The sequence below is a fragment of the Protopterus annectens genome, chromosome 14.part0 (assembly GCF_019279795.1).
Source record: "Protopterus annectens isolate FY-2018-M chromosome 14.part0, PAN1.0, whole genome shotgun sequence".
NCBI lineage: Eukaryota > Metazoa > Chordata > Ceratodontiformes > Protopteridae > Protopterus > Protopterus annectens.
Genome location: NC_056748.1, coordinates 7,293,239 through 7,318,265, shown reverse-complemented (window position 1 = coordinate 7,318,265; position 25,027 = coordinate 7,293,239). Strand labels below are relative to the sequence as shown.

Below are 25,027 nucleotides of genomic sequence, written 5' to 3'. Positions count from 1 at the left end.
CTTGAGAGAATTTACATGCAAATCCTACAGTGGCTCTTGGCATCACAATGGTCTCTCACTTTTTTTAATATCTCCAGATCTTTTGAGTTTCTAATAACATGATGGGAATAGACCCCATTCTTAAGTCAAAGTATGATTAAAGCTCATGAAATTCGTATTGTATCAGTTTTGATGTCAGCCAGAAATGCTCTTCGCAGCACCCTGTAGATTCTTTTTTGTAAGACCCGTTGCACCTACTACCATTGGAACTGTCTGGGTATCATTCTTTCACATTGTCATTTCTGCCTGCAAATCTTGATATTTCATGACTTTGTCTCTCTGTACACAAGACAGTGTAGTCACTGGGTGTAGCAATTTCAATGACCAATGCTGCTTTTGTCTTCTTTTCATGGACCACTATATCTGTTTTTCTCTCATCTATCTTTTAAACTGTTGGTAATAGGTGATCCCATGTGATGTAGACCATCATTTTCAATGATGCTTTGTGGTGTATGTTTCCAGTATTTTTCACCACTTCAGTACCATAATGTTTGCACATTGGGGATTGAAAGGGTGGCCTAATGGTTAAGGTGTTTGCCTTACAAACACAAGGTACAGGGTTTGAGGCTCACAAGAGATAATTGGCTAGGCTTAAAATGGCTCGCAAGGGCAGTTAGCTTAGTACTTATCTATGACTCTATGAACCTATGAACAAAACCCAGTGCAACAGTCTTCCACATTATTATGCCTTTCAGTATACTGTCCTTCTACCATTAGTATGTCACAACCAGCAACGAGGTGTGCAACTGCTTCCAATTCTGTTTTACAAAACCTACATTTGTCTGCTTCTCCCACATGTTCAATGGAGTTTATAAACCAATGTGTACATAGCCCACTATCTTGGGCTGTCAGTATTAACCTTTCATCTTTTGGTTTGAGTTCGCTTCTCCTTAACCATTCCTGTTTTCGATCCTGATCAACATGAGGTTCTTTCAGATGTTTTCTGTACTTGCAGCTGTATTTATGCATTTTCCACATTTCTTGCCTTCTCATCTGATCCTTCACCTTATACACTTTCTTTTATTTTTTGGCACATTCAGTTGCTGCCTGACTTTTATCTACTACTGGTTTGATTTCCATTCCTGCTTGACGCTGATATGCTTCTGCTAGACTTAGCAATAAAGTCATCTTAGATTTATTCTCCTCATGTTTCAAAACTTTCAGTACATTTGGGTCTTCTGAGGTCAGCAGATATGTGTGCAGTCCCACGATTACAGATCTATACATATAATCAATTTCAAGGAGGCCCATACCTCCTTCAGAACGGAAAATATATAATCTTGGTATGCACTGATTTTTATAAATCATTTTGTGAGCATGAAGCATTCTTCTTGCTTTTCTGTCTAATCTATCCAACACGTTTTGGGGCCAGTCAGTCACTCCAAAACTGTAAGTTAGGACAGGAAGAGCAGATTGGTTTATAGCTTGAGTTTTGTTCCTAGATGTTAACACTGTTTTCAGGATTAATTTAAGTCTTCTGAAATATTCCTTCCCAAGTTTTATTCACATTTGTTCATGTTTTATTGTTGATCCTTCATCAGTTCCCAAATATTTATACACTCCCTCTTGTTCAAGTTCTTTTATATCACATTCTTGCCCCACACTGATGTTTTCTTGGTGCTGAAGTTTTCCTGCTTTAAAGGTTGCTTTTGGTCCTTACTGAATTACCCGATGACCCATCAGGTAATGATCACCAATCTGTGCAAGAAAGAGCTGAGTTGTTCATCGTGTTTCACTGTTGCAGTCATTACAATTGGGTTATCCTGCTGGCAGGCTACCCGCAGTCGGCCTGAGTTCCAAAGTCTAGGTCCGGCGTCGGTTGCTGTCGCCTCTTCCCTGATTTCAGTGCTCCAGGGATATATGAGATGCAGCCAATGCCATTTTCTTCAGTCTTTCTTGCCGCGCGGTGCCCGAAGCAAAAGCAGTTCGCAAGTGTCGGTCGGCTGAATCCTGAAGTTTTCAAATTCGAATTTCAGATCCGAAGTTTTTATTAAAGCTAAGTACCCCGTTGGGGAAACTTTTTTCTTGCTCCAAACCGATGTCAGAAAAAGTTAATAACTGTATTTCTTGTGGGAAGCAAATACCTCATAAGGATTTTCATTCTTACTGTATTCCTTGTCTAGGCCCTGAACATAACGTTGATAGTTGTTGGTTTTGTGCTAGATTTAACCAACGCACTATTAAGAGTCGGTACGATTTTGCATTTCATTACTTTGGTAGAAGATTTAATTATATAATGCCGTCAGATCAGCCGACTACCGGAGTTTACAAAAAACGAAAAGAAAAAGAAAAGGACAGGCATCCGAGATCCAAAATCGACGACGAGGCTTCTTCTGGGCCTGTCACCGGTTCTCAGTGAGGCACTTTCTCAGCCCCTGACGCCCGCTACCTCAGAGCCACAGGCCACTTCTGACTCCCATGTGCAGCCGACTGGGCCTGTGGAAAATCAAGGTATTGGACACTCGGAAACTATTCCCTCAGATGGGTCTGGAGCTGCTGAGCAGGCATCGGCTTCTGAGGGTGTTTTCAGGCCTACACAGTTATATGTGAAACTTACTTCAGCTACAAAGACAAAGACTAAAGCAGCTCTAAAGACAAAGAAACAAGTACAGCATTCACCTGGACAGGCCTCCATGCCTAAAAAACAGATGCTTAAAATAGCCGAAGACCTTATTACTTTGATCAGGGGTTCCCATCCCCCTCCTGAAAAGAGGCCTAGGCAAGAGTTAGAATATGAATCTTCAGACCAGGTTTCCATTTCCTCTGATTCCTCCTCTGAACAGGATTACTCTATTCCTCCCTATGAGGATTCTGAAGCTGAAGAATCTATCCCTTCAGCCTCTCCTCCTGAGGATTATTCTTTTGGGGAAACACTGCATACTATGAGGGAGCATTTCCACTGAGAGAGCCAAGATTATTCAGAATCCAAGAAAAGGCTCTGAGATTTCTTTTTATTGCCCCAGCACAGGCCCCTTGCTATCCCACCTGTTTTAGACATTGTAGATGATGTATTTACAGAGTCCAGTTTTTCTCCAGACTCACCAGCCCCTGTTAAGCCAAACAGATACTACAGGGTTCCTGATTCACATAAATTTCTCTATAAGAACCCTGTAGCTGACCCAGAAACCATCTCTCAGGGTCCCAAAGGGGTCAAGGCTTCTACTGCAAAAAAACCCTATCCCCTCTGATAGGGATTCCATGGCCCTAGACAGATGGCTCTAGACAGATGGGGAAAAAAGATTTATACCTTTTCTACCTTGGCTAGAAGATCTTTAAATTGCCAATTTCATATGCTTAAGTATCAGCAATATCTTATATCTTGGCTTAAACAGAAAATGCCAGCAAATACAGAATGTGCAAACAATAAAGAAATGCATGATTTATTGCATGCAGCTGAACAAGTTGGAAAGCATACTTTGCAATGTGGTTTTGATTCTTTTGAGGCCTCCTGCAGGGCCGCTGTTACAGGTTCTGTCATTAGGAGGCATGCTTGGTTAAAAGAACAAAATTTGCCGGATCATGTTAAAGCAAAACTATTAGACGCTCCTTTACAGCATGATACTTTGTTCGGTGCTAAAGCAGAAGAGGTGTTGAAGAAAACGGAGGACAAGGCTAAATCTATGCAAACAGTCAAGGATTTCTTGCAGGTATAGCCTCCCAGATTTAGCAGGTACTGGCCTACAAAAAAATTGGTCCTTTCCAGTGTCAGGTAGACCACAAAGGGGCAGATACAGACACCCCAGAGGCAGATCACAGCCCCAAGGCTCATACAGGCCTAAACAATGGGGTGCTTCTACCTCCAAGAGCGGAGAGGAAAAATCACAAACATACAGGAAACAGTCTCAATGACTTTCCACTTCCAGCACCAAGCACTTATCTTTTGACAGCCCCTTTGGGAGGGAAAGCTACCACTTTTTTCACAAAATTGGCTCATGATCACCCAGGACAAATGGGTTCTAAATATAGTTTCACAAGGCTACAGGTTCCACTTTCACACCCTGCGAAGGCAAAACGGTATGCCAGACCTGCCACGCAATCAATGGGCAGAGGCACAAAAACAAGTTTCATCCCTCATGGACTTGGGGGCCATTAAACAAGTACCAGAACAAGAGCAGGGTCACGGATTCTATTCAAGACTGTTCTTGGTACCCAGAAAAGACAAAGCCTAGAGACCAATACTGGACCTGTCTATTCTAAACACATATCTGGATATTCCAAAATTCAAAATGTTGACTCTACAGCAGCTTCTGCCCATGCTGGGCAAGAAGGCTTGGCTTGTGACTTTAGATCTAAAAGAGGCATACCTGCATGTCTCAATCAGACAAACATGCAGAAGATACCTCAGATTCAAAACTGGCTCAATGCACTACCAATTCTCTGCACTGCCCTTTGGCTTATCTACTGCACCCAGGGTCTTCACAAAGTGCCTGGCACCAGTAATTGCATTTTGCAGACAAAGAGGAATACAAATACATCCTTACTTGGACGACTGCCTTATTCAAGTGGAGAACAAGGACATTCTACTACAGCATCTGGCGTTTGTAAAAAGATTACTGACAAGTCTAGGGTACACAGTAAACGAGAAGAAATCAAAACTCGTATCCTCTCAAGAGATAATATTCCTGGGTGCAAGCTTAAATACAACTGCCCAGATGGCTTATCTCATGCCAGACAAACACAGACAACTGACTACTTATTTCAAAATGTTGGCAACAAAGACCCAGTTATCTGCAAGAAAAATTCTGCAGGCCTTGGGTTTCATGGCATCCTGCATTCTGCTAATTCCATATGCAAGACTGCATATGAGGAAACTTCAATGGTATCTAAAAAGTGTTTGGACTCAACATTGCCACAGCCTGGAAACAATAATTACCATCATTCCCTGCCTGCAACAGGAGTTTCGATGGTGGGCAAAAGCCTGTCACCACAACACGGGACAGCCATTCACCTTACCCACGGCCAGACAGACATTGACAACAGATGCATCAGATTACGCCTGGGGGCCCATATGGCAGTAAGATGTATTCAGGGCACATGGTCCGCAAGTCAAATGCATCTACATATCAATCAAAAAGAGATGCTTGCTGTTCAGAATGCCCTAACAGCCTTCCAGGATCAACTTCATCCAGGACAACTACTAATAAAGACGGACAATACTACAGTCATGTGGTACATAAACAAGCAGGGAGGCACACATTCCAACCCCCTCTGCAGGCTAGCCATGAACTTGTGGCACACAGCATTGACTTACCAAGTACATCTGCAAGCTCAGTTCCTGCCAGGATGGAAAAATCTGGCAGACGAGCTAAGCAGAAACCTAATGGATCCCCACGAGTGTAAATTGGATCCACAAGTCTTCAGCATGATAACAAGGACGTGGGGATGCCCGGACATAGACCTATTTGCCTCCCCTCACAACTACCAACTACAAAGATTCTGCACAAGGATTTATCACAAGCAAGCATGGAAAGTGGATGCTCCCTTTCATCTGGAAAAATCTAACAGTATATGCCTTTCCTCCTCTGTCTCTCCTCCCCAAGGTACTCCTCAAGGTCAGACAAGAGAAACCAAAAATTATACTGATTGCCCCAGACTGGCCCCGCCAGCACTGGTACCCAATCCTAAAGAGCTTGTCTCACTGCCCTGCATGGACATTACCTCAAATTCCTCACTTATTGACCCAACAAGACAGCCAGATACTGCACAGCCAACTCAAAACCTTAAACCTGGCTGCATGGCAGACGATATAGCCTCTCAAGACACACCTCTCTCTAAAGCAGTGATTGATGTTATTTTGGAGGCTTGGAGGCCTAGCACCAGAAAATCTTATGCAGATAAATGGAAGAGATTCTGTGCTTGGAACCAAGCACAAGGTATTGACACGATTGTTCCAAATATTCCTCAGATTTTGCAATAGTTAACCGAGATGCTGGATAAAGGCCTTTACTTTTCATCAATTAAAATTCATGCCTTTGCCATTTCAGCTCATTACAATACAGAACCACCTATTTTTTTCTCATCCGTTACTGAGGCAGTACCTCAGAGGAGCCAAAAACATAAGACCTCCAAGGAGAGCATCAATACCTGCATGGGACCTCAACTATGTCTTGGAACAACTCACACTGCCTCCGTTTGAGCCAGCCTCTGCAGCTGACATAAAATTCTTATCTTGGAAAACAGCTCTGCTCCTAGCAATAACCTCCGCTAGAAGAGCCTCAGAGTTACAGGCACTCATGGCTGTGGAACCTTTTATCATTTTCCATCCTGACAGGGTTTCGCTGAGGACAAACCCTACATTTATGCCTAAGGTAGTGTCCAGTGTGGCCCTTAATCAAACAATTCATTTGCCTACCTTTTATCCTAACCCACAGAATAAGGGTGAGAGAATTCTGCATTCTTTGGACATTCACAGACAGCTACGCTTCTACTTGGTCAGAACTAAAGCTTTCAGAAAGACTGATCAACTTCTAGTGGCATATGCTGCAGCATCACAAGGAAAGCCTATCTCAAAACAGACTATTTCAAAGTGGATAGGCCATTGCATTCGTTTCTGCTATTCACAGCATGGCAAATCAGTGCCTAAGGGCATTAGGCCACATTCAACCAGAGCAGCAGCCACTTTAGCAGCCTTCCTCAGAGGAGTACCAACCAAAGACAGCTTAGAGGCTGCAACTTGGAGTTCAGTGCATACCTTTACAAAGCACTATCACTTACCTCTCTACTCTAAATCCAGGGCAGGTTTTGCCACTGCAGTTCTGCAGGGCCTTATAGCCTCTCCTAATCCTATTTAGCTCCAGCCTCCCAACCATAGCTTTGGGATTCAACCCAATTGTAATGACTGCAACAGTGAAACACTTTGAACATAGTACAGTTGTGTACCTACCATAAATGTAGATGTTCGAGTGTATTCACTGTTGCAGTCCAGGTTACCCTCCTACCAGCCCCCTTTTTTCTTTGCTGGGACCTATCCGTACTTTTCTACTCTATACAACTTATGTAGTGTATTTGCTTGTAGATGAAGGAAAAGTTGTTTTTTGTGCATGCATGCTTATTGGCATAATTTAGCCCACCATTTTAGGGGCACCTGACATCTGGGGCAAGAAAAACTGAAGAAAATGGCGTCGCCTGCATCTTATATACCCCTGGCGCACTGACGTCAAGGAAGAGGCGACAGCAACTGACACCGTACCTAGACTTTGGAACTCAGGCCGACTGCGGGTAGCCTGCCAGCAGGATAACCCAATTGTAATGACTGCTACAGTTAATACACTCGAACATCTACATTTATGGTAGGTACACAACTGTACTTTGGTGGCTTCACTCCTTTGAAATTTTGTCAGGCAGATCCTGTGTCCCTCCTCAACCCCAAGCTGAAGTGACCACAGACACATCCTAAATAGGGTGGGGGGGCATTATCTGGGAAAGACAGTCCAAGGTACTTGGTCCCAGTTAGAGGCCAATCTGCATAGCAATGTTATAGAGGTGAGAGCAGTGTTTTCGGCATTGCAAGCATTCCAAGAAACCCTCCCCTTGGGAATGATTGATATGCAGACAGGCAGACAACATGATGGTTGTTTGGTACATCAGTAAGCAAGGGGGAACCAGGTCTTGGCCTCTTTGTCAAGAAGCACTCAGGGAGTGGCAATGGGCAATTTAATCCGACTGCTTTCTAATTGCAATACATATTCCAGGGACCTCCAAAGTGACTGTGGACAGATTGAGCAGGAGCATCCTAATGCCTCACAAGTGGTCTCTCAATCCTTTGGTAGTGGAAAGGATAGTCCTCCAAAGGGGCCAGTCCTGCTGTGACCTCTTTCCATCCCTCTGAACAACAAATCCAGCAGCTGGTTTGCCCTGATTCCCCCTCCGGCGCAGTCAATGCGAGATGCTGTTCTTCATGATTGGCCCCTCGGTCTGTTCTATGCCTTTCCCCCAATACCTCTCATTTCCCAGTTTCTAAAGAAAGCCAACAGGTCAGAGAACAGGATAATTCTCATTGCCCCATTCTAGCCTCGACAGATTTGGTTTCCCTTTTTTTGGCCTCACCTAATTTAGAAACCTTGGACTCTGGACCCTTCTCCAGACCTCTTGTCCCATCCAGAGGGACTCGTTCATCCGAATCTTCAGAATCTCAAGCTCACTGCTTGGCTTCTTCAGTTCCAATGATTGCCAGGCATACTAGTCTCACTGCCCCAGTTCAACTAATTTTTCTAACCTCCCATAAACCTTCGACTAGACATTTGTACATCAGCAAGTGGCAGAAAATTTGCAGAGAGTAATCTCGACCCATATTCTGCAACAGTTGATGGGGTCTTGGAGTTTTTAGAACTGGTTTTTGATGCAGGTGCATCTTCTTCGACCATACGTGTGCATCTAGCTGCAGTTTCAGACTTTTATAATGGTCTAAATGATACATCGCTAATGTCCCACAAACTCTGTAAATCCTTTCTGAAAGGAACCTTAATGTTCAGTCCGCCATACAAGGACCCTTCTACACCTTGGGACTTAAGTCTGGTGTTACAGTCTGTAATTAATTCCCCATATGAACCATCCACAAATTGCTATTTGAAATATTTGTCTTGGAAAACTTTATTTTTGGTTGCTATTTCCGCTGCTAGGAGAATATCTTATCTTGGAAGCCTCCTTGCCTAATTTTCCCTAAGGACAGGGTGTTCTTGCGAACAAACACTTCCTTTCTACCAAAAATTGTTTCTGAGACTACTGTCAACCAGACTATACAACTTGCCCACATTTTTTTTCCCCAAATTTTCAAACAGGGGTGAATATTGTCTGCATTTGCTAGATGTTCATAGACATTACATTTTTACTTTCACAGAAGAAAAGAATTCAGAAAATCTGATCAATTGTTTGTTTCTTTCTCTTCTGCTGCTCTAGGCAAACCAGTTTCTAAGGTTGTTCTGGCTAAATGGCTCAAGAATTATATAATTTTCACTTATAACAAAAGGAAAGTGCAACTACCAAGACCTGTAAAGGCACATTCAATGAGGGCTGTAGCCACTTCTGCAGTCTTTCATTCCAGAGCTTCTATAGGAGATATATGTGCAGCTGCTACTTGGACATTTCTGCATACCTTTTTTACTCATTACAAGCTGGATCTGGTCTTTAGGGGACGAGCATCATTTGGTTTGATGGTGGTGAGGAATATACTTCCGTGAGACCTCCCAAGATTTGGGTAGCTGGGGACTCTGTCTCACAGTCAAGGATTAAGTGAGGATTGACATCGTCAGATAAAGAAGTTATGTCTTACCATAACGTTCCATATGTGTTGTTGATCTTCACTTATCCTTGACATTCCCACCTTCCTTCCCTCTGCCTTTCTGGCTTCTTGATGGAACGGATCAATCCCAATAGATGGGATTCTCCTTTTATGAATACGGATTTGGTCTCTGATCTATTTCCTGTCTGTCACTATCTAGTGCAAACTCGATCTGAAGTAATCCTAAGAGGAGCATTATGGGTAAAGCTAAGCTCGAGAAGTTTTGGAAGGCACGAGCTGGAGTAACAACCAAATCTGTTCCAAGATACGAGACCAAACCCATAATCAAGGATAAGTGAAGATCGACAACACAGATGGAACGTTATGGGAAGATATAACTTCTGATTTGAAGTAGTTAACTTCATTTTGTCTGCAACCTGTGGGTATACGGATCTGTATCAGAGCTGAGCCGGCAACTTTTTTCTAGCATCTGCTCCAAGCCCCGAGCTCCTCCCCTTACCCACAACGCCCTGCCATTTTTTATCTTCCCTCAGATCTCATTTGCCTCGCCAGTAGTGTGCATTGTGGTCCCCTTTGCTCTGAGATCAGGGATAGTAAGTGGTATTTTTTTCTGGTATGTAGGTGTGCTTGAGTGAATTTTTTACCTTCCTCCCCTTGTGTAGTATCTTGCTTGGTCGTTGGTGTTTCTACAAAAATTTTTTTTTTTTTTTTTAGAGTAGTAGTTAGGCTTGCCCTTCCCCTACCTGTGTTTGTGTGTGGTTTTTTGGACAGGTAGTATTTCACCTTTGAGTGCAGGACTGTGGCTGATCAGCCGACGCCTGTCTTTAAAAAATGTACAGAGTGTGGCCACAAGCTCTCCCCGGCCGATGATCACACTCTGTGTGTAATTTGCTTGGGAGTGAAACATTTGTCCACTCAATGTGCTATCTGTTCTGGTTTTAAACCGAGGGCCCTTACGGATCGGAAGGCCAAGCTAGTTGCCAAAGGCCTTCTCCCTGCTGCCATGCTAGAATCTGCCTCGGCCTCGGTCTCTAGTGTCCCACCTCCCACCCAGACAGGGACTCAACCTCCCTCTTCTTCTGGTAATGGGTCTTCTAAGGACAAATCTTCAGTCAGCGTGGCTGACAAAGAAAAAGAGAAAGTTAAAGAAAGGCGCAGAGAGGAAAGGGAGAAGAAGAAGGACAGACATCATAAGAGATCCCCAGACAGGGAGCTCTTTCTCAGTCCACCATCTAAGACCATGAGGCCTGTTTCTCCATGGCTCCGGTCTCCTCATTTCTCACCGGAGCCGTTGGAACTTTTGGACCTGAGGCCTTCCTCCCCATTGCGCAGACCAGCCAGATCCGAGTCGGTGGCCTCTTCGAGGTCGACTCGGAGCCTATAGGACATGGATATGGACAGGATGATGCGGAGATTTATTCAGACCCAAATTCAGATGGGAGTCTTGCCAGGCCCCTCTCCCTCTGGAGGGGAGACATCCATGCCTCTTTTCTGCCCCATCTCTCCTTTCCCGATCCGTGCTTCGGCTTCAGGGCTCTTGGATCCGAGGTTTTTCAGAGCTGGTAGCTCGGTGCTGACAGTTCCTCCAACCTCGACTCCGGCTGTTACTTTGAGTTCCTCGGATCCAACTTGTTTGGATCCGAGTGGCTCTTGGAGCCATGGACAGGGAGTCAGACCCAGGGGAATGGATTCTTCGGCTCCGACCTTTTCGGATCTGATCCATTCCCTCGGACCTCAGGCTACCCTGGCTTCGGCTCCTGTCCCTGCTTCGGATCCGGGGAGGACTTTTCCCTCGGCCTTCGAAGTGGTGGAGAGGGTTCTCTCCCAAGGATTGAGACCCCAGCCCATCCCCTCAGATACCACCCAGGGCCCCCTGGATTTGGCGATGACTCCCTTCATCCTGTCTCAGGGACAGCCCGTGCTAGAGGATCCCCAGGTTAATTTCCCTGAGGAAACCCCTGCGGCTCACAAATCCCATTCCGAAAGTCTCACTGAAGAGGGTCACCGTAAGCGCAAGTGCAAAAGGAGGCACTTGGACTCCCCCGAGTCCCTCACTATGGACACTGATTTAGATGAAGGAGAAGGTTCCCCCAGGTCACCTCCCAAAGATGTCTCCTTCAGAGAAATTATGGAAATCCCCCGCCAGAGGGGAGGTTGGTCAACCCCAAAACCTTCTGGGGATGAGTCAGTGTTCCTGGAGGCCTTTGGCATGGGTCCATCTACTTCCTGGGTATCCCCACCAGCGGACCCCTTGGTAGACCTCATCACCACGAGGGCATGGAAGGAGCCTGACACCGTAGAGCCCATCCCCAAATGCCCTGACAAGGTTTTATCTCCCCCTTCCGACAGACAACCTTGGTTGAAAGGAGCCCCAGTTGATGCTATGTTGGTTGCAGTGGCCACAAAGAAGGAACTAGCACAGGAAAGTTCCTCAGTCCACCCTCCAGACAAGCAGTCCAGGTCGGTGGATAGTTTTGGGAAGCGTGTCTACTCCTCAGTGACCTTTTCTATCTGTGCGCTGAATTATTTAGCACATGTGATTTGGCTTCACCGAGACCTTGCTTCAGAATTCGCTGTGTCACCCCCAAAGTCTTTATCGCCACAGGACAGACCATTGTTCTCGGCAAAAATGTCTACTCTGAAGTCAGTCTCAAACACGTCAATGCGACTCTTTTCCCATGCCATGGAAGGTGCAGCTAGAGCGGCTGGGACAGGCATAGCCATGAGGCGTCATGCCTGGCTTAGGTTGTGTCAGTTCGCAGACCCTTTCAAGGCATCAGTTATCAACACTCCCTATGACAGTTCTTCCCTTTTTGAGAAAACAGTACGTGACACACTTGTCCAGAGCGAAAAGGATGGGAAGACTTTTTCTGCCATCGGAGTCCGCTTCTCTAACCCTAAGCGGTCCTTCTCTAGGAATCAAAGAGGGCAGAAGAAGATGTGGTTCCAAAAATCTCAGTTTTCCTGGGATTCTCAGGGCAGCTATTCCCCAGAGGCAGAGAGCGACAGGATCGACGCCGACCCAGAGGTAGAGGGGGTCCCAGGAATTTCGGATCTAGGGAACCCTTTTCTGATAGACCGGGTCAGCAGCCCTGAGGGGTTCCCCGACTGTCCTACTCTGGAGGCAGTAGGGGGACAATTGTCCTTACACCCAGTGGCATGGGAGTCCATTACGACAGATCGCTGGGTTTTACAGAAAATATCCAGAGGTTACTCTATCCCATTTGTTGCCCCTCCAAATATTACAAAACACCTCCCGGATGTTCCACCCACTCACAGGGAGGCCGCAGCTCTAGAGGTTTCAAAGCTGCTTCTCAAGCGAGCCATCAAACAGGCCCCCCCTCCCCCCGATCAGTCCAGATTAGGCGTCTACTCAAGGTTCTTTTTGGTGCCAAAAACGACAGGGGACCTCAGGCCCATTCTAGACCTGTCAACATTAAACCTGTCGGTAGCCAAACAGAAATTCCGGATGGTCACCTTACAGTCCATTCTACCTTATCTCCGAGAGTGCGACTGGATGTGCTCGTTAGACCTCCAGGATGCTTACTACCACATCAAAATACACAGAAGCTCCAGGAGGTTTCTGCGTTTCCGGCTGGGTGACAGTCATTTTAAGTTCAGAGCCCTACCCTTTGGTATCACCACAGCCCCCAGGGTGTTCACCAAGGTAATGGCAGTTGTAGCGGCTCACCTGAGGCTTCAGGGTATTCAAGTGTTTCCATACTTGGACGACTGGCTCTTTGCTGCACCCAACAAGCATCACTTGTGTCTGGCCCGAGATTATTTCATTCGGATGGCAGATCTACTGGGAATTACAGTTAATGTTCACAAATCCCATTTGCAACCAGTACAGGTTTTAGACTTCATTGGGGCACGGCTAGACACTTTGCAGATGAAGGTATTCTTAACTGCAGACAGGATCCTACATCTCAGGTGCCTCATAGTTCAGATAGTGAACTCCAAGTCTTCAAAGGCGAGCGAGGTTCTCTGGGCTCTGGGCTCCATGGCTGCCACCATATCGATTCTCCATTGTGCGCGCCTTCACATGCGGGTTCTTCAATGGACTCTGGCTGTTCAATGGTGTGGCTAGACCTGCCCATGGAATTTCCGATCAAGATCAGTCACGTCTGCAGGACATCTCTTCTTTGGTGGTTAAGTTCACCGGAGATATCAAAAGGACGCCCATTTGCGTCATCTCCAGTCCAAGCCACAGTGACCACGGACGCCTTCCAACTTGGGTGGGGGAGACACTGTTTGGGAAGGACAGTCCAAGGCATGTGGTCCCAGTCAGAGACCAAGTTGCACGTAAATGTTCTAGAGATGAGGGCAGTGCTTTTAGCGTTGGAAGCCTTTCACAGAGTCCCCCCTCTCAGATTGATTGCAATTCAGTCAGACAACATGTCAGTTATCTGGTATATCAACAAGCATGGGGGAACCAGATCCTACCCCCTATGTCGCGAGGCCATGAGAGTGTGGGAATGGGCGATTTCCACCGGTCGGTTTCTGATAGCAATGCACATCCCGGGGTGCTCCAGCATTTTAGTGGACAGATTGTGTTGGGCCATTCTGATGCCTTACTAGTAGTCTCTGAAACAGTCAGTAGCGGAGGAGATCTTCCTTGCATGGGGTCAGCCTTGCTGTGATCTCTTTGCATCTCCTTCCAGCGCAAAGTGCAGCGAGTTCTTCGCTCTGATTCCCTCACCAAGGGAAGTCTTCAGAGACGCTCTAGTCCATGCTTGGCCCCCCGGGCTTCTGTATGCTTATCCATCATTGCCACTCATTCTGAAGTTTCTTCAGAAAGCTTGCCGACTATGGTGCAAAGTGATCCTCATTGTCCCGATCTGGCCTTGTCAGGTTTGGTTCCCATTCATTTGGTCTCATCTCTTAGCTCCCCTGTGTGTCCTGGATCCCTGCCCGGATCTAATCTCCCATCCGTCGGGGGCACGTCCGACTGATCTGGGCAGTCTCAAGCTGACAGCCAGCCTGGTTGTTCCAATTCCATTAATTGCCAGGACTCCCGGTCTTTCATCCCCGGTAAAATCCATTCTGGTGGCTTCTCTTAAAGACTCCACTAGGAAACTTTATTGCAGTAAATGGAAGCGCTTTTCCATTTGGGCCTCACAGAGAAAGACAGATCCCTTTACATTCCCTGTTCCAGCGGTGTTGGACTTCCTGTCTGGTATCTTTCAGCAAGGAGCTAGTTCCTCCACAGTGAAAGTACAATTGGCAGCCATTTCCAGTTTTCACGTTGGTGAAGACAACATGGCCTTAGCCTCCTCTAGGCTGTGTAAGGCTTTTCTTAAAGGTACTTTTCTGCTACGGCTGCCTGTCAAGGATTCAGTGCCTCCTTGGACCTTACTTTTGTTTTACAGGCATTGGTGGCTCCTCCTTTCGAATGTGCAGCTTCGGTGGACTTGAAATTTTTGTCCTGGAAGACCGCTTTCCTAGTCGGCCTTACATCTGCTAGGAGGGGTTTCTAAACTTCAAGCTCTGTCTGCCGTGCCTCCATATTTGGTCTTCTATAAGGATAGGGTCTTCCTCCGTACTAACCCTTCCTTCTTACCTAAACTGGCATCTGAAACAAACATAAACCAGTCCATTAATCTGCCCGTTTCTTTCCCAACTTCCAAAATAAAGGTGAATACAAACTCCATTTGTTAGATGTTCATAGACAACTTCGTTTTCATCTTCATAGAATGAAGTCTTTCCGTAAGACTGACCAATTGTTTGTTTCCTTTTCCAAAGCATTTATGGGAAAAGCTATTTCTAAAGTTTCTTTGGCCAGATGGATCGCTGTTTGTATTTCACATGCCTACAAAGCAAAGGTTTATCTCCTCCTGGTATTGTTAAGGCTCACTCTACCAGATCCATGGTGACTTCTGCTGCTTTTTGGTCTAGGGTGCCTTTGGAAGATATTTATGCAGCTGCGACCTGGGCCAATTCACATACCGTCATTTCCCATTACAAATTAGATCTGATTTCGAGGGGTAGAGCATCCTTTGACTCTGCGGTGCTCAGGAATATCCTTCCATAGGGGCCTCCCAGGATCGGTGTAGCTGGGGACTCTGTCCCACAGGTTGCAGATAAAATGAAGTTAACTACTTCAGATAAAGAAGTTATGTACTCACCATAACGTTCCATCTGAGTAGTTATACTTCATTTTTCTGCAACATTCCCTCCCTCCGTCCCCCGGACCTTGTCCTATGTTTTCAGGCTTGGTTTATTGGGTTGAGTTGCTTATGTTTTTAGTTGCAGCAAACTCAATCTGAGGGAAGATAGGAGATGGCAGGGCATTATGGGTAAGGGGAGGAGCTCGGAGCAGATGCTAGAAAAAAAGTTGTGGGCTCAGATGCGATATGGATCCGTATACCCACAGGTTGCAGAAGAATGAAGTATAACTACTCAGATGGAACGTTATGGTGAGTACATAACTTCTTTTTTTAAAACACAGGGTGGGAATAAAAGAGAAAGTGATGTGAGTTATTAGGGAAGATGGATATTTCTTCAGAAGGAATAAATAGGGAGCGGGATTAAAAGAAATTAGAGTTTAAAAACTAGGCTGTGAGTAAAAAAGAAAGAGATATGGTTAAGAAGTAATAGGAATTGTTTAGATGGGTTGACAAAGGTTACAGTATTGCAGAATAAGGGAATCTCACAAAACGAGGAGGAACAACTGCAGAATGCTAAAAGTGAAAATAAGGGAATATTTGAGATAATATATTTGAGTTTAGAAAGATTGCTTTTAAGCAACTATTTTTTTTATAGAAACTCCGGGGCATAATACATTTTGGAGTAACGACTTGGTCAATAGAAAGTAAAAAGGGTTGCCGCTCAACTTGAGGAGCCTATGACAAGAAACATAACCAGAGATCCTGTATTAAGAGATATATTGAAAATTTTATGAAAATTTGTGTAAAGCAGAGGAATGTGGAAACCAAAAAAGAGAGCAAATGGAAATGTTTTTATAGACTTAATTGCACCAAGATTAGACGAAGATGAGGCTCAAAACTAATTAATATAAGAGGAGCTGAGACAAAAACAGTGATGTATAATCAATCTTCAGGGAAGTCTTCAGGAACAAATGGTACTCCTGTGGAAGTTTGAAAGTTAGGAGGGAAGAAAAAGCTAAGTATGTGTAAGCTTTTGTTTAGTAGTATTTTAAAAGGAGGGGTGGACCAGCTGTGGTGGCTGGATCACCCAAATAGGGTAAAGACCAATCAGACGCAGCCTCATATAGACTAATTTCAATTTTAAACCATGATTATAAAGTTATTATGTCTATACTAGCTAAAACAATATTAGATATGTTTCAAAAAAGCTAACATTTGACAACATTAATAGAACAGTGATGGTCCAGGGGGAAGCAGAATGTAAGAAAATACAGTGATGCAGTGAAAGCATTGGACAGAGTAAGCTGGGATTTCATTTTTAGGGCAATGGAAGCATTTGGATTCCCTGATAAAATAATAAGGTTAAATAAGGAGGATATATGACGGTTTGGAGGCAAGAATTAAAGTGGGAGGATTCCTTTCCAAATAGCTGTGTTTGAACAGAGGAACCAAGCAGGGGTGTCCTCTTTTTGAACAGACGAATCAGGCAGGGGCTTTCCCCATTGTTGTAAGCTTTATATTTACAGCCATTGGGAAAGAAAACAAAGGACTCAGAAATCTGAGGATACACTTGATACGGTATCAAAAAAGTTTTCTTTATTTGCAGATGATATGATTTTGTACTTGATAAATCCAGAAAAGGATTTATCAGTATTGTGTAACATTTTGAGACATTTTCAGGTCTTTCCAGGATATAAAGTTAATGAAGATAAAATAAAAGCTATAGCCATAAATTATGTACCCACTTGAGACTTAGTACAGCAATACCTACATCATGGGGACATGCTGAGATGAATTATTTGGGAGTATGGATTAAAAAGGCTTATGTTATGGCAGCAGAAGATATGTGAGAAGAGAGTAAACAAAAGGTAATACAAAAAGAGGGAAACTGGAAGCTGATATATATGGATATGGGTAGTAAGGTACAAGCAGTGAAAACGTTTTATGTTCCTTTAATTTTATATACAGATCTGGCATATTTTTGTCAACCAAAGGAAAAGATGTGGACAATAATTCATAAAGAGTTGAAGGAATTTATGTGGGAAGGGTAGATGACAAGCGTTAAGTGGGATAAGTTGGTTTTCCCAATAGAAAAATGTAGTTTAGGATTACCTGATTCAAAGAGATATATGAGACAGTCAAGTGTCATATACATAACACAAGAAGAAGGTTCAATGTGAAAAGGGATGATGATAAAACAGGATGGAAGTTCAAGAAATAAGGAAAGCGGTGGGGTTGGATGCATATCGTTAAGAATAATAACCACCATACAGAATATTATATTCATAAAGTTGCAGAAAGTATTCTTAAGTACTAAGCCAACACATGAATGGAGAAAGGACAGGGAAGTCCTAAGTGAAAGACCTGCTCTGGTAGATTTTTTCGTTGAACATAGAACAGAAGCTGCTGTCAAAAAGGGGATAATTAGTAGGGCATGTAAAATACTGAACGATAGCTATAATAATAGATCAGAAGAAATTTAAAAAGATTAGTAAGAGACTAGAAAAGCAATTTGCAAGGGTGCGATGGATGGATGGCTGTTAAGTATGCAACAAAATTCAGAAGGTTTAGGATTTTTGATTGTAAATGTTTGAATAGGTATTTTTATACCTCAAGCAGACTTCAGAAAATTTTCCTGAAGTAGATAGCAAATGTTGGAGGTGTGATGGGGAAGAAAGAAGTAACTGATAACATAAATTTTAGAAGTGTAATTTGTTGGCAGATTTAAAAAAAATTCCCTATAGAGTACTCTTGTCAGAATTTTTGGAAGAGCAAATGACTGTAACTAAGGAAATGATTCTTTTGAGCTGGGACACAGGATCTGAATTGCCTAGATATAGTAAGGCCTTCTTAGTTGTAATTCTGCTGGTTACCTAAAAAGCAGTCCCTAGGAAATGGAAATCAAAATCTAAACTGGCTGTATTAGAAGTATTAAATATTGTAAAATATATACAAAAACTGGAAGAGAGATCCTTAGAAGAAGGAAAGAGTAAATTACTTAGAAATAAATGGAATTTGTGGGAACAATACATGCATATTAATGTTCAGGAGGAGGAAGAGTGAGGTTGAAGGGACGGCATGAACTGAGTGATTTATGTAATGTTCGACTGAAAGACATGTTGAGCAGATGGAAAGAGTACTTTGAGGGGCTGATGAATGAAGAGAAAGAGAGAGAAGGTTGGATGATGTGGGGATAGTGAATCTGGAAGTGAAACAGATTAGCAAAAAGGAAGTAAGGACAGCTATGAAGAGAATGAATGGAAAGGCTGTTGGCCCAGATGACATACCAGTGGAAGCATGGAGGTGCTTAGGAGAAATGGCAGTGGAGTTTTTAACCAGATTGTTTAATGAAATCTTGGAAAGTCAGAGGATGCCTGAGGAGTGGAGAAAAAGTGTTTTTGTACCTATCTTTAAGAATAAGGGTGATTTGCAGAGCTGTAGTAACTACAGAGGGATAAAATTGATCAGTCACAGCTTGAAGTTATGGGAAAGAGTAGTGGAAGCTAGGTTAAGAAGGGAGGTGATGATTAGTGATCAGCAGTATGATTTCATGCCGGGAAAGAGCACTACAGATGCGATGTTTACTCTTGAGGGTGTTGATGGAGAAATATAGAGAAGGTCAGAAGGAGTTGCACTGTCTCTTTTTAGACTTAGAGTAAGCATATGACAGGCTGCGTAGAGAGGAGTTGTGGTATTGTATGAGGAAGTCGGGAGTGGCAGAGAAGTATGTAAGAGTGGTACAGGATATGTACGAGGGTAGTGTGACAGTGGTGAGGTCTGCGGTGGGAGTGACAGATGCATTTAAGGTGGAGGTGGGATTATATCAAGGATCAGCTCTGAGCCCTTTCTTATTTGCAGTGGTGATGGACAGGTTGACAGACGAGATCAGACAGGAGGCCCCGTGGACTATGATATTTGCAGATTACATTGTGATCTGTAGTGAGAGTAGGGACCAGGTTGAGGAGACCCTGGAGAGGTGGAGAAATGCTCTGAGGAGGAGAGGAATGAAGGTCAGTAGGACTAAGACAGAATATATGTGTCTGAATGAGAGGGAGGATAGAGGAATGGTGAGGATACAGGGAGTAGAGGTGGCAAAGGTGGATGAGTTTACGTACTTGGGATCGGCAGTTCAGAGTAATGGTGAGTGTGGAAGAGAGTACAGGCAGGGTGGAATGGGTGGAGAAGAGTGTCAAGAGTAATTTGTGACAGACGAGTACCAGTAAGAGTGAAAGGGAAGGTCTACAAGAGGATAGTGAGACCAGCTATGTTATATGGGTTGGAAACAGTGGCATTGACAAAAAGGCAAGAGTCAGAGCTGTATGTGGCAGAGTTAAAGATGCTAAGATATGCCCTGGGTGTGACGAGGATGGACAGGATTACGAATTAGTATATTAGAGGGTCAGCATAGGTTGGACGGTTTAGAGACAAAGCCAGAGAGGCGAGATTGTGTTTGGTTTGGACATGTGCTGAGGAGGGATGCTGGGTATATTGGGAAAAGGATGCCAAGGATGGAGCTGCCAGGTAAGAGGAAAAGAGGAAGGCCTAAGGTAAGGTTTATGGATGTGGTGAGAGAGGACATGCAGGTGGTTGGTGTGACAGAACAAGATGAAGAGGACAGGAAGAAATGGAAACAGATGATCCGCTGTGGCGACCCGTAACGGGAACAGCCAAAAGAGAAGAAGAAGACTGAAAGACAGTTGTTATAAAGAAAAGAAGATATAAACTATAATGTGTGTACGTGAAAAAAATGTTAATATGGTTTGTTTTCTTTTCTATTAATGTATGTGTTACTTTAGTCACCCATTTATCTCCACTGAGTATGAGAATGCCATAGGACATTACAAGCAATGCTTGTCATAACACTTTGATTGACATTGATATTTGAAGAAAAATGTGAAACTTTTGACATAAGATTATGTCCAGGACAGACTTAGTGGCAGGAATAAATGGAAATATTAAAAGTGATAGTTTGACAAACAATAAAAATGTTCCACTGATAAAGGCCAGCACAGCCAAATGAGCAAAAGTTTGATTTGAAAGTATTAAGCATAAGAATTTAAAGTATTAAATAAACTAATATAAATATGTAGTAAAAATAGTGAAGTAAATGCTTGATATTAAATAAGACCATTGACAAGCATGTAGGTGTTTTGCAGTAACCCCATAACCCCATGTGATGATGAAAAAAATGAAGCCAGTACATGGTAAAGTTTACAGCAGCTAGAAATTTTCGTAAAGAGTCAGTCTAGTTAATTAAAAAAAAATTGACACAAAGTTAAAATGCTAGTCATCTTATTTTTATTTTATGTTTTGATGTTGATAGCTGGTCATATGACTAAAACTAATCGGATGTTCTGCCTACACATTGTAATTGCAGAGATACTCTGAACTAGGCTGTGGAAGATGTCAGTGCATATGTGGTATTACCTAAGGAACCAGAAAGCAGCTTTTTGTGTATTTCCAAGAAGGAAGCACATTAAAGTACCAGCCAGCTAGTTTGAAAATATAAAAATTCTAGTAAACTGAGTTTTCCATTTCATCTTAGAAACTAGAAGATGCAGAAAGAAGAAGCCAACATCAGCTTGAGAACCTTGAAAGAGAACAGCGGTATTTGAAGAGAAGACTAGAACAATTGCAGAATGGTCAAGAAGTGGAACGAATACGAATCGACAGTTTAGGGTCTGTTGTGTCGTCAGATCGATCTGATTCAGAGCGAGGTGAGCAAAATGTAGATCTTTTCACAGTTGATTTTTGGATTTGCTTGTTTTTTTCAGCAGATGTTGTCTGCAGCAGTCTTTTGTTAATAGATGAGTAAAGGTGTTTTGTTTGTCATTATTGAGCTTTATCCTGAGAACGATTCTGCAGATACTGACTGCAGATCACAATATAATGGAACATTGCGAAAGTCTAGGGTGGATTACTGGGAAATTGTTCTAATAGTTCCCTTGTGTAAAATTGTAACATAAAATGTGTGTTAGAATCATTTATTTCATTTGAAGAGTTTATGCATGTGCACATGCATGAGGAGTCAATATGTATTTTTTACTGCAGTAATTTGGCGGTTGTATACTTCCTGAAAATGATTTTACACCTGCAACCACATTTTAATTCACCTAGTCCATTTTAGGACCACAGGCTATTATCCCCGAACACCTTTAGGCCAGCCTTGATAGTGACTTTAAATTTTGCCACTGGCACATAATTGGGATTTCAGTATGAACTGCTGGTAACCCACTATTAAACAGAGACCTGGGAGCCAGAGTGTCAGCTGAAGTTGGTGGGCTTGAGCAGCCAGTGGTCATCACCACATATCACTGGGGAAGGGAGAGGGATCACCTGCAGTTAAATCACTTTCTGGTGGAGATTAAACAGTTTTACAGCATTAATGTGTGGCTTCAAGTAACAGGGAGACTGGCAGACTTCCTGGGCTGCATACACAGTTAATCGTTTCACATTAGGGTCTAGAGAAGTAGGTATATAGGGAAAAAGAAACAGCCAGCCACTGATAGCGAATTTGAAGATCTGATACTGAGGACTTGTCTTTAATGGGTCCTTGGTTGGGTTCGTCATCTCCGACAATCACCATTCTACAAAAAATTTGGAAGTTCCACATTCAGAGGTGTCCACATATTTGTACCAATGCATGCTGCAGCATAGTATGCTAGCTACATTAGTGCACACAACCTCCAAGCCCACCAGTTCCCTTTTTACTGCTCACACTGTTCTGATCTCAGTATCACTGGTGAAGTTTTACATTCACATGCCTAAACACCAGCACACTAGGTGTCCATGTAGCTGTCAAATAGCCAGCCACGATCTGTATTAGCAGTGACATAGGTAATGCTTCAGGTGCCAGCATTTCAGTCCTGCCAATCACGGAAGTAGAAGGGAGAAGTTTTTAGAATATTTTGCTGGTAAAAAAAAATGTTGGCTGCCAAGCGCTTTTCCATTGGGTAGATCCTTTTGCTGACCATCAAGAGCATTTCAAGAAGTTGAGTCCTGCACTCAGTATGCATGCATTACCACAAAAACAAGCACTCATAGGAGGACGACAACCTGTCCATCTGAAATGTAAATTTGGTGTTTTGGTTGGTACTGTTGATTTCTGTAAATAATGAGCCTATCATCAAATAGTGAGGGCTGTAGCCTGCATGCATCCTCTGCTTCAGTGGAAGATGATTTGTACCTCAGATTCTCACCCTCTGAGGTGTGTCCTGGGATTTATGTACTACCCTGCCCCAAGGTGTTCATCAGGAGCCTGATATTAGCCAGCCTGATCCTAAGTAGCAGTCTTTGAGTCACCATCTTACTGATTGGTGATACTTGGGCTTAAGGACTCCTTTTCTGAGGCACCACACCAGTCCATGTTTATGTCAACTGGAAGGTTTCAGTTGAGGAAGGTCCTTTGGGTCATTCTTTACCAGGACACACCACAAAAATGCTCTGCAACTACGACAAAGGTGCCAGGCCAAAAAGCCAAAGTCATAATTCAAAACATTGGCCAGCAGTCCACATCTGTGATATAATTCTTTAATTTGTATTCCGTAAGACCTTGTAAAAACATATACAAACCACAGAAGAAAACAAGGCAAATCTGTTTTGGCCAGAGGCCTTCTTCAGTGCCACAAAAATATAAATAAAATAAAAAGTGAACCACAAACATATATGATCTTTGCCCCATCCCCAAATTGAAAAGAACCAATCATAATGTATCATTTAGTCCAGGAGGAAACAAAGCTCCTAATTTAATAATCCAAGTACTTTCCTTTTCATGTAATAGTTCATCCCACCCCAACTTAGTTAACCCCTTGAAGCAAATAAGATCAATAGCAATAAACCTGAAAGATGCAGCAGAACGCTTAAGAGTATGTATAGTGCATTAGACATATAACAATTCCTAATGTCACTTAAATGCTCAAAAATACAAACTTTAAATTGTCTAGAAGTTTGACCTACACAGAAAGCGGAACAACTACATTCCACCAGATGTATAACCCATTCAGAGACACAAGTATTGGTACAACGTATATCAAATACACGAGAAGTATTTGAAGATGAAAATTGTTATATTTTCATAACAAAATTGCAAGCCGAACAATGTCCACAGGAATAACAACCCACTATTTGTGTCCCTTCAGTAGAATGTTACACATTGGAATCAGAATGAAATACTTTTTTTTAAATTATTCAAATAATTACAGCAAATGTAAATAAATAAATACTAAATTACCAGTAGTATTCCCCGTCTATATGTGAATGCCTGATGTGTTGGTAATAACTAGGCTAACCTATTATCAGACAAAACTATCCCCCAATGTATATGAATAAATTACAAAAAGCTGTAGAATTACTTGCAAAACTGGTAATTAAACATATTGGACTGTCCACTTCTGTCTTGTTTTGTAATGTAATAATGAAAATCTATCCATAGAATGTACAAAATCTTATGCCCGATAAATGTCACCCTTTTTATAACCTCTAGCCTCAAATTTTACTGCCATTTGCACATTATGTTTATCCAGCTTCTCAGCAGAGGAACAAATTCTTTTCACCCTCAAAAACTGAGATTTAGGAATATTTCTAATTGTATGGGGTGGATGGCAACTATTGGCATACAGCGAAGAGTTATAATGAAATTCATTGCGAAAGAGAGAAGTAGACAGTGTACTATCAACATGTTTGATAACTCTGACATCCAAAAAAGGAATTTGCTGAATATTATGTCAGAGTAAACTGTAACCCCCCCCCCCATTTTTTGTCAATCAAATATTGTACAAACTTGCAAATAAATATCAGATTTCCATACCACCCAACAGTCATCAAGGTAATGACGCCATGTATCTATTTCTTCCAAAAAGAAGCTATGACAGGCATCATAAATCATTTGTTCTTCTAAATACCCCATAAATAAGTCTGCATAAATGGGGACAAAGGAAGCTGCCATAGCTGCGCCTTTTAGTTGTAAAAAAACAATCCCCAATGAAATAAAATACATTTTTGGTCAAAACATGTTCAAAGAAAAAATAAGTGTTAAACCCTGGGCTGTATAAAGATAGCTTATTCAACCAAAACTCTATTGCCAACAAACCAGCCCAATGTGGAATATTCACGTACAATGCTTTGACATACAGTATACACATATACCATGAAGTTTCCAGTTGCATTTCTTGTATTATATTAAAAAAGTCAGTAGTATCTTGAATCGGAGATCTAACACCAACTAACAATGGCTTTAAATACTGAGCTAAAAAAGCAGAAAGTGGCTCCGTTAAAGAGACATGACCCAGAACTATGGGTCTCACCACGGGACTTACTGAATTTTTATGAACCTTAGGCAGTATAGAAAAATATTAGGGGTAAGGATCCTGTACTATAAGATGGTATAACATATTTTTAGAAATAATCCCTTCTTCAAAGGCTAAGGATAAGAAGGCATCTATATCCTTCTTAAGTTTAATGTGAGATCCAGAACCATTTTAGATAGAATTGTACATCCAGTAACTGATTACAGTCCTTTTGAGAATAAAGAACCCAATCCCATATACAACTGCCCCACCCTTATCAGTATTATTGATAACTTTATTATTATTATACAAGGAGAGTAATGCTTTATTTTGCACATAAAGAAAGATTTTTCTTA

General features: G+C 42.7%; 1 protein-coding gene across 3 annotated transcripts in view; it reads left to right on the top strand.

The window, feature by feature from the left end:
- Positions 1-25,027, top strand: part of MXI1 (MAX interactor 1, dimerization protein) — an 862,954-nt gene that overhangs the window by 778,453 nt on the left and 59,474 nt on the right. For all 3 annotated transcript variants that reach the window (XM_044055700.1, XM_044055699.1, XM_044055701.1), the window contains exon 5: positions 20,933-21,104. In XM_044055700.1, the coding sequence (XP_043911635.1) occupies positions 20,933-21,104 (172 nt within the window). The remainder of the gene's footprint in view (positions 1-20,932; positions 21,105-25,027) is intronic.